We start from the raw sequence: 17887 nt of genomic DNA, 5'->3' as shown, positions 1-17887 counted from the left end.
TATTTGGGAGTCCGCATGTTCCTTTCATCATGTACATCCAGTTCCAGTGATATACTTCAGATCACCAATAATGACAACAACTATCTTCACCTTGCTCTTATTTTTTTTAAAAAGCAATTCTTGACTTAAAGTTCATATTTTTCCTGATTAAATTTGGGCATTTTTGCATTCAATTAGTTTCCACTTTCTACCACTGTGCTATATACAGCCCCAGCACAGTTTTCATTTTCAAGGGAAATTTTTCATCCTTTCATTTTCTACATGCACTTATATAATATGGTTTAAATCTGCTAGTTTTTAAAAATAAATTGAGATGATCTGTCCTTTGACTGTAGAATACATTCCATTTAAATATAATTTCTGATATCGAAGGACTCACTATTGACAGTTGTGTGTTTTATTTTCCTCCGGGTATTGTGGGTCTTGTTCTTCTCTTCCTTTCCTCTGAGTTTCATTCACTTTTTATAATTATATTCAGTGACATCTATTTCTTTTGTATATGTCCAAAGATACTTTGTTTCTGGTTACCATTTCAGTTGCATAACATATATTAAAGTTACAACCTTATATTTTAAATTGACAATTATTTCCATCAAGTTGAACAACTCTACTGATGGAGTTTTCTTCTGCATTTTGTCACTAAAACAAATACATATATTAATTTTATATACTATGAATATAGATTATTAATTTTAATAATTGTTTTAACATAAGATCTCACAATGTAGTTGAGGTGCCCTTGAGAACCTACTGCCTGAGCAGAAGCATTTGGATTATAGATTTGTGTTAATAGACCACTTAAAATATTGTATTTAAATTATATATAAAAATTAGAATTTAATTGGTAGACAAAATTATACTAATGTAGGCTACTCTTTTTGTCTATGTGTCTAATATTACCCAAAATGTGATTTTACATTAATGCAAAATCAAATTTATGTTAGAAGTTTTTGTTATTACATGTTTTTGATATTAGATTCACAACTTCGATCAGTGAAACTATACTGAGTTAGGTGACATTTTAGTCAACTCCTGAACTCAGTGTTTTTTTTTTTTTTTTTTTTTTAAGTAGTTAATTCTGTTTTCGAAGTATGAAAGTATCTCTTTCCATAATAAAAAGGAAAAAATACTTATTATTTGTTAAAACTGCTTCCCATCCAAGTACTATCAAGGTTACACCCTACTTAGCATCAGAGAGCAAGCGAGATAGGTGAATTAAAGGTGGTATAGCCATATATGACTTTCAATGTTTTAATTTTCACTTTCCAAGTATATATGTGAAGGCAATTATATTTCAATGTATTTATCTTAATTGAAACAGTTTTAGGTATCCTTTCTTTCACTTCTATGATTTTGAGGGAAAAATAATAGTAAATACTGAAGATGAAAATAATTATTGGCTAGCTTTAATTACTTCTTTCTCAATAAATGAGACTTGTTAAATTTTTACATTACATACAATTCCTGCAAAAAAGTAATGAAGATTTATGGGTTCTTACTGCACATTATGACATAGTAATATGAATATTTTACATTTAACCAACAAAGACTTATCACAGAGTACTTTTAGCATTTGTAGACTAGAAAAGATTGTTATGGAGAGAATGCCATGGAATACATTCACTTAGAAAGCACTTGAACATTAAAAGATAAGAAGAATGAGTCATATGTTAATTGCCAGGGTTAAAACACTTTTGCTTTGAAACAGTTGAATTGTTTTGATGTTATTTAAGCAGCCAAATGTCTAAGATTTGTTTCTTCTAGTCATTTTGTATCTAATGACACATTGTAACTCTTTTGTAAGCCATTTAACGAACATGTAATGGATTTAACTCTTTTGAAGCACCACAACTTCTTCTTCATGAAGACAAGAGGCCAAGAGGCATGATTATACTTAAACACTGCCCTTATTCTCTATTTTCTTCCAAATGCCAATCTTCTCTTACTTTCTGTCTTGACAGCATAAAATGTACTTATTTAGGTATATTTTTGGCGCCCTTTCATGAGGATTCTAGCTATTCTAATTAGAATTCCTTTTTCTGAGAAAGCTCATATAACATCTCTGATAATTGTTAGAATTTGATTTTCTTCTTATAACAAGTTATTAGTTAAGTGCTGTCAAGAAGGAGGTTATTTTTTTTCCTCCAGACAATAAGAAAGTTGTGCTTGGGTCTCTAAGGCATAAATTATAGACAGTAGCAATGTACCAGTATTAAATTAAACATAATTAAAATTGAGATTGGGATATAATAAACTCACTAAAGAAAGAACAACCCTTCCTTCCGGCATGTTGAATACAAATGTTAGCAATATTTTCTGAAATTAAGGGTAATTTAATTTAATTTTAATTAAACATGAATATAGAGCATGCTATAGACGAAAATTCATTGTTAATGTTAGTTAACTCGCCTTAAATTTTGTAGGATGTAGCTTAAAATACCAAAAAGCTTTTTTAATTTGAAATTAATGTCTGGCAGGGCATATTTTATTCACATGAGTTTTTTGTTACAACTGTAAAATTGCATCCATCTACTTCTATAGGCATGGTGTTTAATATACACAGATTAAAGGTGATATACTTGAAAGAATAATAAATTTTCAACTAATTTGTGGCCAGAGGTATAGTCAATTCATGGACAGCAGAATAATGAAGATAAATAAGAAATGATTTGTCAATTGTATTGTGTAGTATTTCAAAGATCCTAGCAAATTAATGTAAAAGTAATTGAATAGCACATATTTCTTCATTATACAAAACAATATCAGCCTGCAAAAGGCAGCTGAACAACCACTTCGATAAAGTTATTTTCAACAATTCTCCAAAGATTTTCCAAAGCACCAACAATAGTACGTAGAATATCCTATTTGTTTTGTAGTTGCCAATGCCAGTGAAAACACTGTGATTATTGATGAATGTTGAATGAAACTATTGTATAAGGTATCTAAAGGTATTTTTGGTTTTAGTTTTACAATGAGAAAACAAAGTAACGTAAATATTAGACAGCTCTGATTAAAATCATTTGATTTTTGAATTTAGGCATATTTTTAGATAATTTAGGATAGGGGAAATGGGCATTTATGCCTGTATCTATAGATAATTACACATTAACTTCTGAGGCAAATATCATAAATACAAATAAATTGTAGTTGGAAAAAGCATTCAGTTAGAAAGTATAATCATTTTTTCTTCTTTAGGGCATAATACTGTCTCTGCTACAGAATCTCAGAGTATATAAAATAATTATATTTAGAATCATTGCAATTATGCCTGTATTCCTGAAATTTTTATTTTACAGGCTATACTCAGGTATTAAATGTTTAATTGTCCAGAGGTCCCTTTTTGCTCTTATTTTTCTTATGTCCTCTTTCTAGATCAGTGTTTCTCAGAGCCCTAGAATCATCAAAATCCTCATCATTACCCAGAGGCTTGTTAAATGATTAAGTTGTATGAGTTAAATATAGGCCCCAGAAATATGTGTTTTAATAATATCTATGGTATATTCTGACCTTGTGAACCACTGTACAGATTGTTCTCAAGTATTCCTATGGCTTCAAGTATTATTATCACTGTAGATGATATCTCCATTTGAATCTTTTACTCTGAGATCTACTCAAAAGCACTGTTCACTTTAAATTCCATAGGATATATAAAGATACCCTACATGCTCTCAGTCAAAACTCATACACTTGTCCCAGAAATATGTTCCACTATTCCCCATATTATTGAAAATTATGATGAAATCTATCTTGGTTTATGCATCAGATATCTAGTCATCCTTGACACTTTCTACATTGTCTGGTCCCGTAGAAAACTGAGTTGATTTTCCCTCCTAAAGTTTTCTTAAGTATATCTACTGGTTTTCAACTTCATTGCCACCATTATAGTCCAAGTAATTCTTTTTACCTATCTCACTGTAAGGCCTTTAATCTTTTTTCCCCAAGCTTCTTCTCCAAATGACCTTACCTATTTCTGAAATGTGTTTAACTATTTCTTTGTCTCTTGAAATAGTTATTTATTTGATTCTTCATAAACATTTCAAGTACCAATGTACCTTACCTGTAAATCTTATCTGGTCTTATTTACTTCCTCACACTGGCGCCCTGAACTTATACTACACTATATCACAATAGAATGAAAATGAAATATCTTTTACAATGACGTTATTTTCTTTATTGAAGGATATACCTGTAACATAATTATTCTTCAATATACATTAAGTGAATAAATTAACATAAACTACTTACTAATTCATCTCATCCAAGCATGAACCAGCAAAGTAGAAATCCTTGATTCTTGCATGGGTGGCTTGGAACGCACTATGGGAAAAAGACAAAAAGCAGAGAATTCATTTTTTTCTAACAATGATTGGAACACTTAATGCTATAACACTCTGAAAATATTGAAGTGGTTATATAGTAAAATATCTAATATAGTGGCTTTCAAACTGCGGGTTGCATACCCATTGGGGGTTGAATGTTCCTTTCACAGGGTTCATCTAAGACTATCAGAAAATACAGTATTTATATTATGATTTATAACAGTGGCAAAGTTACAGTTATAAATTAGGAATGAAGGTAATTTTATGATTGGGGGGGTCACCATAACATGAAGCGCTATATTAAGTATTAGGAAGGCGAGAACCAGACTATTCGTATATATATATATTATATATAATTAATATATATAATTAATTCTTTAAAGGTTTAAATTGACTTGCCAAAGGTAATATGTTAGCAACTGAATCTCAAGGAGGACACTGCTTCTTTATCAGGTACTCTGAGAATATTCTGGTTATTGAAAGGTTTAAAGTACTATTATTTTTTAAGCAAGCTGATACACTAGGATGGTTTAAAATAACTGAGTTATTAATCAGAATCTATGCTTCTGAAAAATAATGGAATTTCTCTCAGACAGTTCCAGTAGGCATTTTTCTATAGATATATAGAAACAAATAAATATGACCATCTTCTTTCTTTTGATCTATGTCTTACCAATAATGAATGAGGTATCTGTACCTAGGAAGTAATTTATATCTATCCATCCATCTATCTCTTATCTATTTGGCATATATATATATATACATATATATATACATATATATATACATATATATATATATATATACTTATATATTATATAGCTGCCCAGAAAGAAAGATGGCACTCAAATACTAGTATCAACTTAGCAATAATATACATTATGCTTTAGTGGAATAAACAAATTTTCTGAGGATCCTACTTTGTTTAACTAACTCATTAATATCACTAGCAATTATATATGAATATAATCCCAACTCTAATCTTTTGCTTGCATGCTAGTTTTACATGTATTTAAAAGTTATTAGAACCAAAAGAAATTTTCTATGTACCTCTTATTCATTAATTAATATATTTCATGGTTTATATTTCCATGCATAAAATATATGCTTTCTAGAAGTAAATTATGGAAATAAAGACAAAACAATGAACATTTTAAAAATGTTCTGTTAAAACAGAGCCCTTAGAGCATCAAATTAAAAATAATTGATGTAATATAGAACACTCTGTAATACTACAGGGTATTTATAACACCAAGTTTCTTTCGGTCAAAATCAAACTATTGTATGATTCCTATCACAGCATTTTCTAGTCAATGCAATATAATTTGATAATATCCCTAGTAATTGAAGCTGTGATTGCTCTCTTGGAGATTTTATAAGTTTCTCCACAAGGCTGAGTTTTCTGACATCAACTTTTAGACAGAAATTTTTTTCTATAATCACCTTGATTCTACACATTTGTCCTACTCTAGCAAGAAAGGATCACCCTCATACTGCTTCATTATTAGAACATTATTTTCCATTACTATAAATTTTATAGTTAGGTAAATTCTTTTCTATTCATTATATGTGTTAAAAGGTTACTTGGTGCCAGACAATGTTCTTAGGAACTGGTAGAAAACATCTACTCTTACTTATCTCTAAAATAGGGATGCTGGCTTTGATTAAGAAAATATCTATAGGAATTTTTAAAAATTATTTTTAAGTAAGTCTGGAAATACACATAAAATCTTAAATCCAAATGAACTATTTTAAGGGAAGCCTTCATTTTTGAAAAACATTTTAAACCTTTGGCAGTATGATAATGAATTAAGAGTTCAAACTTGCTGTGGCTATAGCTTAGCAGTAGAGTACATGCACAGTGCGTTCAAAACACTTAGGTCTATGAAAAATGGTCAGCTTTCCTTAAATCCACCAGACTGCCAGTTGTGAAATGAGTTTGGACAAGTACATTTAATCCCTCACTCATCTCATCTGTTGAAGCAGGACTATACCCCTTGAGAGATGCATTACATTACACAACGTACGCAAACTGCTTTGCACACAGAAGTTGGTAGAAAGTGTGTACTGAACAGCTAATAAATAATCAGGAATTTCATAGGAACAGACTTTTTCAAATATTTTTAAGGATAGCAACAGGAACATTGTGTGTCAAATGGATTCATTGTGAGAGTTGAGACTACATTTGGCTTTTCAAGTTTTATTGTAGCAATAACTATAGATGAAGCATGTTTGATATTGCTTTACATGGATATACATGTACAGTGGACTTTTTACTTTCTCTTACCAATTCAGGTCTATAACTTACTAAATTCCACCAGTTATGGTTTGTATATACAATAAAGTTTATATTGAGATGTTAATTCCAATAACTGACAAATATTCAAATTCAGATATAAAATTCCAATTCAAGAATGAAACCTCAAGAAGGAAAAGCCAATTTTTCAACTGTCATTTACCCATGACATGGTTTTTCGTTTTATGGTTCATAGCTTACAATTTCCTGTACTGCTGCCTTAATTTGTGATACCCTCTTTAGTAACCTAGCAACCAATGTATTACATACTTGCCTACTTCCTGCTACTCCCTGGGCTATGTCATATATTTAGATCAGTGCTACTATTTTTCAATCAGATTTGTAGTTATAGGTTATGTTCCTATAGTAAATCTCTCAAAATACCTTAGCTTGTTTCTTTTATGAAAGGAGAAGATGGCTTTGAAATAACCCCTCCCTTTCTTGGCATTTTAAAAGAAGGTTACAGTAGAGCTTTGTCAATAAAATTTTGTTTTTAATTTTCTAGATAACCAAAAATAGTGTTTTTAGATTCTATACATCAGTTTATACAAATTTTCATTAACTTGACTTGTAGAAAATATTGTGTTTTACAAGTTTTTAGTTTATCCAAGTCCAAGCAGAGAGAAGGTGACTAGTCATCTTCAGAAAGACCACTTTTAATAATTTGGCAAGGAATTAAGACACTTGGTTTTAATATGAACCAGTCACTGATCTAGTCTTTTTCACTTTTGAATAATAGCACTTCTGTAGAATAGCTTCATAAAGGATAATGCAAAACTTACATAGAGATAAACAATATTATCAAAAATTTCAGTAGTCTGTGTTTATTTAGAAAATTACTGTATGTATAAATTTCCAAAAAACAGCATTCTCAAGAATTGGATATTCACATGAACAGATACTGATGATACCAGGCATGGTCATGACAGGATGGCTATAGACCATACAGTCATGGTCAGCCTTATTTTACCTAGTTCTAGAAATATTAAAGAAATAAAGGTAAAGTTCATTTGCTGCATCAAGAACCACACACTTATGGTCACTTGATATTTGACAAAGGAGCCAAAACAATCCAATGGAAAAAAGACAGCATTATCAGCAAATGGTGCTGGTTCAACTGGAGGTCAACATGTAGAAGAATGCAAATCGATCCATGCTTATCACCCTGTACAAAGCTCAAGTTCACGTGGATCAAGGACCACCACATCAAACCAGACACACTCAAACTAACAGAAGAAAAAGTGGGGAAGAATCTTGAACACATGGGCAATGGAGAAAATTTCCTGAACAAAACACCAATGGCTTATGCTCTAAGATCAAGAATCGACAAATGGGATCTCATAAAACTGCAAAGCTTCTGAAAGGCAAAGGACACTGTTGTTAGGACAAAACAGCAACCAACAGATTGGGAAAAGATCTTTACCAATCCTAAAACTGATAGAGGGCTTATATCCAAAATATACAAAGAACTCATGAAATTAGACTTCAGGGAGACAAATAACCCTATTAAAAATGGGGTTCAGAGCTAAACAAAGAATTCACAGCTGAGGAATGCCGAATGGCTGAGAAGCACCTAAAGAAATGTTCAACATCCTTAGTCATAAGGGAAATGCAATTCAAAACAACCCTGAGATTTCACCTCACACCAGTGAGAATGGCTAAGATCAAAAACTCAGGTGACAGCAAATGCTGGCAAGGATGTGGAGAAAAAGGAACATTCCTCCATTGTTGGTGGGATTGCAGACTGGTACAACCATTCTGGAAATCAGTCTGGAGGTTCCTCAGAAAATTGGACATTGCACTACCTGAGGACCCAGCTATACCTCTCTTGGGCATATACCCAAAAGATGCTGCAACATACAACAAAGACACGTGCTCCACTATGTTCATAGCAGCCTTATTTATAATAGTCAGAAGCTGGAAAGAACCCAATCACAGAAAAACACACATGGTATGCACTCATTGATAAGTGGGTATTAGCCCAAATGCTCGAATTACCCTAGATGCACAGCACACATGAAACTCAAGAAGGATGGCCAAAATGTGAATGCTCCACTCCTTTAAAAGGGTAACAAGAATACCCTTGGCATGGAATAGGGAGGCAAAGTTTAGAACAGAGGCAGAAGGAACACCCATTCAGAGCCTGCCCCACATGTGGCCCATACATATACAGCCACCAAACTAGATAAGATGGATGAAGCAAAGAAGTGCAGACTGACAGGAACTGGATGTAGATCTCTCCTGAGAGACACAGCCAGAATACAGCAAATACAGAGGCGAATGCCAGCAGCAAACCACTGAACTGAGAATAGGACCCCCGTTGAAGGAATCAGAGAAAGAACTGGAAGAGCTGAAGGGGCTCGAGACCCCATATGAACAACAATGCCAAGCAACCAGAGCTTCCAGGGACTAAGCCACTACCCAAAGACTATACATGGACTGACCCTGGACTCTGACCTCATAGGTAGCAATGAATAGCCTAGTAAGATCACCAGTGGAAGGGGAAGCCCTTGGTCCTGCCAAGACTGAACATCCAGTGAACGGGATTGTTGGGGGAGGACGGTAATGGGGGGAGGATGGGGAGGGGAACAGCCATATAGAAGGGGCGGGGGAGGGGTTAGGGGGATGTTGGCCTGGATACCAGGAAAGGGAATAATAATTGAAATGTAAATAAGAAATACCTAATTTAATAAAGATAGAGAAAAAATAAAAGAACAGATGTCCTTATTACACAGCAATTTCCTCCCTGTGTATCATGATCGGTTATGTCAAACATTTGATTCTTGGTATGATGGTTTTCATGCTTGATGTTATTTAAAAAATAAAGCATTCAGTGGCTCTCATACGGACATACCCTGTTTGTCATTCAACCTTTTTAGTTGATCAAATTTAGTGAACAGCCTTTGCACATCAATGGTAAAAGATTTATCATAGTCAAACCCTTTTATGTTTCAGTGTTCTTTGTTCCCAATTAAAACCTAAAAATAATAGGAATAGAAGAAGATGAATAAATGGAACTAGAAAATATCATCTTGAGTAAGGTAACTCAGATCCAAAAGAACATGCAAGGTATGTACTCACTAATAATTGAATATTAAGCAAAAAGTACAGAATACTCAAGATCCACAGAGCTCAAGAAGGTTAACAAGCCAAAGGGCCCAAGTGAGGATGCCTGAATCCCATTTGGGAAGGAGAAGAAAACAGTAACAGGAGGGGGGAGGGACAGAGGGAGGGACCTAGGTGGGAAAGGGAACAGGGAGGAAAGGAGGGGAACATGTTCAGGTATTGGGTAGGGGGAACAGGACTGAAGCCCTGATGGTCAGAGGAAAGAAAGGAACATTGGAAGGTGGGAGGTTAGGGAACGCTTTAGAGTGTACCAGAGCCCTAGAGTCCTAGGACATCCTTTAAGAGACAAGGGTAGGGAGGAGAAATGGGATTAGGAACTGTCACAGGGCAGACCAAGAAGGGGATAATGAGTTAACTGCTCAAAAGATTAAAGATAATTTAAAAAGAAGGAGGTAGAAAAGGAAGAGGAGGAGGGGGAGGGAGAGGGAGAAGGAGAGGAATAGGGAGAGGTAGAGGGAGAAGGAAGAAGGTGACAACTACTTTGTTTTGTCGACTTTCTGGCTCCAAGGACAAGAAAATGTTGTCAACAAAATTAAAGAAGAAAACTTTTAAAACCTAAAGAAAGAGACACCTATAAACACACAGGAAGCTTATAGAAGAACAATTAGACTGGAGCAGAAAAGAATATCCTCTTGCCACATAATAGTCAAAATACAAAATCCACAGAATAAGGAATATTAAAAGTTCAAATGGAAAAAGACCAAGTAACATACAAAGGCATACCTATCATACGTAAGTTCTCAACAGAGACTCAATGCTAGAAGGGCCTGAACAGATATTCTGCAACATCTAAAAATTAATAGGTGCCAACCCACACTATGATACTGAGCAAAATTCTCAATCACCATAGATAGGGAAAACAAGATATTTCAAGACAAATCCAAATTTAAACAAAATCTATCCATAAGTCCAGGCCTATAGAAAATAGGACAACTTCAACCCAAGGAGGATATCTACATCCATGAAAACACAGGAAATAAATAATCCATACCAGCAAAAACAAGGGAATTGTGTGTGTGTGTGTGTGTGTGTGTGTGTGTGTGTGTGCATGTCACAGGTGCACATGCATGCACACACACATACACATACACATACACATACACATACACATACACATACACACACACACACCACCACCACCACCACAATTAAAACAAAAGGAATCAACAATCACTGGTCATTAGTATCTCTTGACATCATTGAACTCAATTCCCAAATAAAAAGATACAGGCAAACAGAATGGATGTGAAAATAGGATTCATCATTCTGCTGCAAACAGGAAACATGATTCAGCAACAAAGATAGACATTACCTGAGAATAAGTGGCTAGGAAAACATTTTCCAAGCATATGGACTCAAGAAGCAAGCAGGAGTAGCAATTCTAATGTCTAATAAAATAGATTTTTCAGGCAAAATTGTTCAAAAGAGACAGGGAAGAACACTTCATATGCATCAAAAGAAAAATCTACCAAGATGATATCTCAGTTCTGAATATCTATGACCCAAACACAAGGGCATTCATATTTGTAAAAGAAATATTGTTCAAACTTAAGTTGTACATTGAATCCCACACATTAATAGTGGGTGTCTTTGACATCCAAATCTTACCAACTGACTGGTTATCTGAACAAAACCTAAATAGATAAATAATTAAGCTAACAGACATTATGAATGAATTCTCCAAATTTGACCATATAGTCAGTCAGAAAGAAAGCCTCAACAGATATAAGAAAGTTTATGGGGCACATTTCAAAATGAAAGAATGCCTTAGATCTTATCAGACCACCATCGATTAAAGCTGGACTTCAACAACAATAGAAACAACAGAAAGCCTGTACACTCAATGGAAACTGGACAACTCTACTCATTGATCTATGTTTCATGGAAGAAATGAAGAAACTAAAACTTTCTAGGATTTAATGAAAATGAGGGCAAAACATATCCAAACTTATGGGACACAATGAAAACAGTACTAAGAGATAAGTTCACAGCACTAAGGAGAGCATAGCTAAGAGAAAAGTTCATAGAAAGTAAAAGAAATTACAAAGTTCTCATACCAGAACATTTTTAAGTACACCTTCTGAAAGCTCCAGGAAAATGAAGTAGCCAGCACAACAAAGGGGAGTAGAAGGCAGGAAATAATCAAAATCATGGCTGAAATCAATCAGTTAGAAACAAACCAAACACCAAACCAAGAGCTGGTTCTTTGAGAAGATAGAAAACTCTTAGAAAAACTAACCAAAAAACAGAGTGGCAGTATCCAAATAAGTAAAAACAGAAATGAAGAGAGAAACATAACAACAGACATGGAGGAAATTCAAAGAATCATTAGGTCTTAATTAAAAAAGTTGAAAAATCTTAATGAAATGGACAGTTTCTATTTAGATACCAAAGTTAAATCAAGATCTAGCAAGCTATATAAATAGCCCTATAACCCCTAAAAAATGGAAATTGTCATCAAAAGTCTCCCAACCAAAAAAAATAAAAAAGGCAAGGGCCACATGGTTTTATTGCAGTATTCTACCAGACTTTCAAAGAAGAGCTAATACCAATATCCTTCAAACTATTCCAGAAAATAAAAAAAGAAGGCACACTGCCAAACTCATTTTATGAAGCTATAATCACCATGATACAAAAATAACACAAAGACTCAACTAAGAAAGAGAACTTCAGACTGACTTATGGAAATTTATGCAAAATACTCAATAAAATACTTGCAAATGGAATCTAGGAATACATTAAAGACATCATCCACTATGATTAATAGGCTTCATCCCAGGGATACAGGGATGGTACAGTATATGAAAATCCACTAATGTAATCCACCATAGAAATGAACTGAAAAAAAAATCCCATCATCATCGCATAAGATGCTGAAAAGGCCTTTGATAAACACAATTCCATGTTAAATGTCTTAGAGAGATCAGGTATACAGGAAACATTCCTAAACATAAAGCAATATACAGCAATACAGTTATCAACAATAAACTAAATGGAGAGAAACTTAAAGCAATTCCACTAAAATCAGGGACAAGACAAGGCTATCCACTCTCCCTTTCTATATAGTATTTGAAGTTCTAGCAGAGCAATCAGACAACTAAAGGAGATCAAGGGGATACAATTGGAACGGAAGAAGTCAAATTATCACTATTTGTGGATGAGATGATAGTATATGTAAGTGACTCCAAAAATTCTACCAGAAAATTCCTACAGTTGATAATCACCCCCATAAAAATGGCTGAATAAAAAATGAACTAAAAAAAATCAGTAGCCCTCATCTATACAAGTGATAAACAGCTTGAAAATAAAATTAGGCAAACAAAACCCTTTATAATAGCCACAAATAATATAAAATATCCTGGTGTAACTCTAACCAAGCAAGGGAAACAGCTATATGACAAGAAATTCCAGTTCTTGAAGAACGAAACTGAAGAAATGTCAGAATATATCCATGCTCATGGATAGGTAGGATCAACATAGTAAGAAAACAGCCATCTAACCAAAAGCAATCTACATATTTAATGAAATTCCCATCAAAATTCTTTTTTTTTATTAACTTGAGTATTTCTTATATACATTTCGAGTGTTATTCCCTTTCCCGGTTTCCCATCAAAATTCTAACACATTTTTTAAAATAGAACTTGAAAGAGCAATTCTAAACTTAATATGTAAAAACAAAAACCCAGGACAGCCAAATAATTCTGCACAGTAAAACTACTTCTGGAGGAATCACAATCCTTGATTTCAAGTTCTATTAAGAGCAGTATTAATAAAAATTGTGTGAAATTGTACAGAAATAGACATGTTAACCAATGGAATTGAACAGAAGACCCAGAAACAAACCACACATCCATGGACACTTTACTTTGGACAAGAAGCAAAAACTATATTAATGGGGAAAGAGTTATCTTCAACAAATAGTGCTGAGCTAACTAGATTTCTGCATGGAGAAGAATGAAAATAGATCCGTATTTATCACCATGCACAAAACTCAAGTTCTAGTGGATCAAGGACCTCAATATAAAACTAGATATACTAAATCTAATAGAAGAGTAAGTGGGGAATAGCCTTGAAAACATTGGTTAAAGAGCCAGTTTCCTGAACAGAATACCAATGGTTCAGGCCCTAAGATAATAATTGATAAATGGAACCTCATGAAACTGCAAATCTTCTGTAAGGTAAAGGACATTGTCAATAGGATAAAACAATAGTCCATCTATTGGGAATGGAGCTTCACAAACCTACATCTGACAGAGGGCTACTATCCAAAATTTATAAAGGTCTCAAGGAGTTCAACACCCAAATAACCTAAATTTAAAGATGGGGTATAGAACTAAATAAAAAGAATCCTAAACAGAGGACTCTCAGATGGCAGAGAAGCACTTAAAGAAGTGTTCAAAATCCTTAGTCACTAGGGAAGTGTAAATCAAAACAACTCTGAGATTCCATCTTACCCTGGTCAGCATGACTAAGATCAAAACCTTGATAGCACATGCTACCAAGCATGTGGAGCTAGGGGAACATTCCTCCATTGCTGGTGGGAATGAAAAGTTGTATAATCGATTTGTTGGTTTCTCAGAAAACTAGGAATAGTTCTACCTGAAAACTAAGCTATACCACTCCTGGGCATATACCCAAATGATGCTCCACCCTCCCACAAAGACACTTGCTTACCTTTGTTCATAACAGCGTCAGTCACAATAGCCAGAAACTGGAAACAACCTACATGTCCAAATGAAGAGTGGACAGAGAAAATATGGTACACCTACACAATGGGATACTATTGAGCTATTAAAAACAGACATCATGAGTTTTGCAGGCAAATGTATAGAATTTGATAATATCATCCTGAGTGAGGTAACCCAGCCCCCAAAGGACATGCATGGTATGTACCACTTATATATGGATATTAGCCATAAATTCCAGGATACCTATGCTATACTCCACCAACTCAAAGATGCTAATGAAGAAGGAAGGTACAATCAAGGATGCTTGAATCTCACTAAAACGGGACACTAAAACAATCATATGAGGCAGATGGAGGGAGGGAACTGGATGGGAGACAAGAGTGGGAAGGGATCAAGTGTGGGGAAGGTCAAGAACACTGGCTAGGTAGCTTTGAGAAAAAATGGAAATCTGAATATGATGGGGGTGGGTTGGTGGGGACATCACCAGAGTGTGATGAAGACATGGGATAAAGAAGGTACCCAGGAATCAATGGAGGTGACTCACAGCACTGGGGACATAGAACCTGAAGAGGCCACCACCTATAGCCAGAAGGAACCCCAGTGAAGCAACAGAGACACAAACCCACTCACAAAACTTTGGACTCCAAATTTTTATCCAGTATACAAGAAATGTAGTAATGGGGGATGGAGCAGAGACTGAGGGAATGGGCAACCAATAAACAACCCAACTTGTCACCCACCCTACGGACAAACACCAATTCCTACCACTATTAATGATCCAGACAGAGTCTAGCATGGCTGTCCTCTGAGAGGCTCCACACATCAGTTGACCTAGACGGATGCAGACACCCATGGCCAAAGATTGGATGGAGCTTGGTGACTCAAGGAAGAAAGAGTGGGGTGGGGGGCAGAGTTTGCAGTCCCTGAAGGGAATAGGAACTCTACAGGAAGACCAACAGTCAACTAACCTGGCCCCTAGGACTCACAGAGACTGAACCACCAACAAAAGAACATACACAGGCTAGACCTAAGCCTCCCCATACATATGTAGCAGATGTACAGCTTGGTCTTCATGTGTGTCCAGAACACCTAGAGCAGAGGTTATATCAGAAACTTTTGCCTGTTTGTAGGAGATGTACTTCCAGCTGGACTGCCTTGTATGGGCTCTGAGGGAGAGAATGTGCCTATCTCTGCAGACTTGATATGCCAGGGTACTGGAATACCCAGGGGACCACACCCTCTCAGAGAAGAAGGGGAGTGAGGAATGGTAGAAGGATTGTGGGAGGCGATGACTTGGAGGGCTGTCAGTGGGCAGGATATAAAGTGGATAAATAAAATTATTGAAAAAAATTGAAAAACTTCAACAATTGAGCCTATCAGTGTATATTTAACATGTCTCTTAGAGCCTAAGGCATTTCTCCAAGTCAAAGTAAATTGTTTTTTTTTTCTTTTTTTGCTTTTATTGGATATTTTCTTTATTTGCATTTCAAATGTTATCACCTTTCCTCCAGCAACCCCTTATATCATCTCCCCTTCCCCTGCTTCTATGAGGGTACTCCCTCACCCAACCAACCATTCCCTCCCTCCTTCCCACGCAGATATTTCCCTATACTGGGGCATTGAGCTTTCACAGGAACAAAGGGCCTCACCTTCCATTGACAAGGCCATCATCGGCTATATATGCAGTTAGAGCCATCAGTCACTCCATGTGCACTCTTTTGTTGGTGGTTTAGTCCCTAGGAGCTCTGGGGTATCTGGTTGGTTGATATTATTGTTCTTCCTGTGTAACCGGTTGGAAAACCTTTCAGTTCTTGGCATCCATAATAGTGTCTGGATTTGTGTCTATATATGGGATGGGGCAGTCTCTGGATGGTCTTTCCTTCAGTCTCTGCTCTACATTTTGACTCCATATATCCTACTGTGAGTATTTTGTTTCCCCCTCTAAATAGGACTGAAGGATCAACACTTTGGTCTTCATCTTGAGCTTCATGTGGTCTATGGATTATATCTTGGGTATTCCAAGCTTTTGGGCTAATATCCACTTATCAGTGAGTACATACAATGTTTGTTCTTTTGTAATTGGGTTGCCTCACTCAGAATTATATTTTCTAGTTCCATTCATTTTTCTAAAAACTTCATGATGTCTTTGTTTTTAATAGCTGAACAGTACTCCATTAAGTAAATGTACCACATTTTCTATATCCATTCATCTATTGAGGGACATCTGGGTTCTTTCCAGCTTCTGGCTATTATAAATAAGGCTGTTACAAACATAATGGAGCATGTGTCTTTGTTGTATGTTGGAACATCTTTTGGGTAAATGCCCAGGAGAGGTGTAGATGGGTCCTCAGGTAATAGAATGTCTAATTTTGTCTAATTTTCCAGACTGATTTCCAGAATGGTTGTACCAGTCTGCAATCCCAACCAATAATGGAGGAGTGTTCCTCTTTCTCCACATCCTCGCCAGCATCTGCTGTCACCTGAGTTTTTGATCTTAGCCATTCTGACTGGTGTGAGGCAGAACCTAAGGGTTGTTTTGTTATACATTTCTTTGGGTGCTTCTCAGGCATTCGATATTCTTCAGCTGAGAATTCATTGTTTTGCTCTGTACTCCATTTTTAATTTGGTTATTTGATTCTCTGGAGTCTTAACTCCTTAAGTTCCTTGTATATATTAGATATTATCCTTCTATCGGACGTAGGATTGCTAAAGATTTTTCCCAATACTTCGGTTGTCATTTTGTCCTAATGGCAGTGTCCTTTGCTTTACAGAAGCTTTGCAATTTTATAAGGTCCCATTTGTCGATTCTTGATCTTAGATCATAAGCCATTGGCATTCCATTCAGGAAATGTCCCCTGTGCCCATGTGTTCAAGGCTCTTCCTCACTTTTTCTTATATTAGTTTCAGTGTATTGGGTTTTATGTGGAGATCCTCTATCCACTTGTACTTGAGCTTTGTACAGGGTAATAAGAATGAATTGATTTGCATTCTTCTACGTGCTGACCTCCAGTTGAACCAGCACCATTTGTTGAAAATGCTATCTTTTTCCCACTGGATTGTTTTAGCTACTTTGTCATCAAGTGACCATAGGTGTGTGGGTTCATCTCTGGGTCTTCAATTCTATTCCATTGATCTACCTGCCTCTCTGTACCAATACCATACAGTTTTTTTTATCACTATTGCTCTATAATACAGCTGGAGGTGAGGAATGGTTTTCTCCCCATAAGTTCTTTTAATGTTGAGAATAGTTTTCACTATCCTGGGTATTTTTTTTATTCCAAATGAATTTGCAAATTGCTCTATCTCTGTGAAGAATTGAGTTGGAATTTTGACAGGGATTTCACTGAATCTGTAGATTGCTTTTGGCAAGATGGCCATTTTTACCATATTAATATTGCCAATACCTGAGCATGGGAGATCTTTTCAGCTTCTGATATCTTTATAAATTTCTTTTTTTC

At 35.2% G+C, this 17887-nt stretch overlaps 1 protein-coding gene across 2 annotated transcripts in view; it reads right to left on the bottom strand.

Moving 5' to 3' along the window:
* The window catches only part of Tex16 (testis expressed gene 16), a 373047-nt gene that overhangs the window by 47866 nt on the left and 307294 nt on the right, over positions 1–17887 (bottom strand). For both annotated transcript variants that reach the window (NM_001417287.1, NM_001417288.1), the window contains 1 exon segment: positions 4246–4317. In NM_001417287.1, the coding sequence (NP_001404216.1) occupies positions 4246–4317 (72 nt within the window).

Source organism: Rattus norvegicus, chromosome X (genome assembly GCF_021556685.1).
Source record: "Rattus norvegicus strain SHRSP/BbbUtx chromosome X, alternate assembly SHRSP_T2T, whole genome shotgun sequence".
NCBI lineage: Eukaryota > Metazoa > Chordata > Mammalia > Rodentia > Muridae > Rattus > Rattus norvegicus.
The sequence above is the reverse complement of the archived record's forward strand: the minus strand, read 5'-3'. Positions and strand labels throughout refer to the sequence as shown.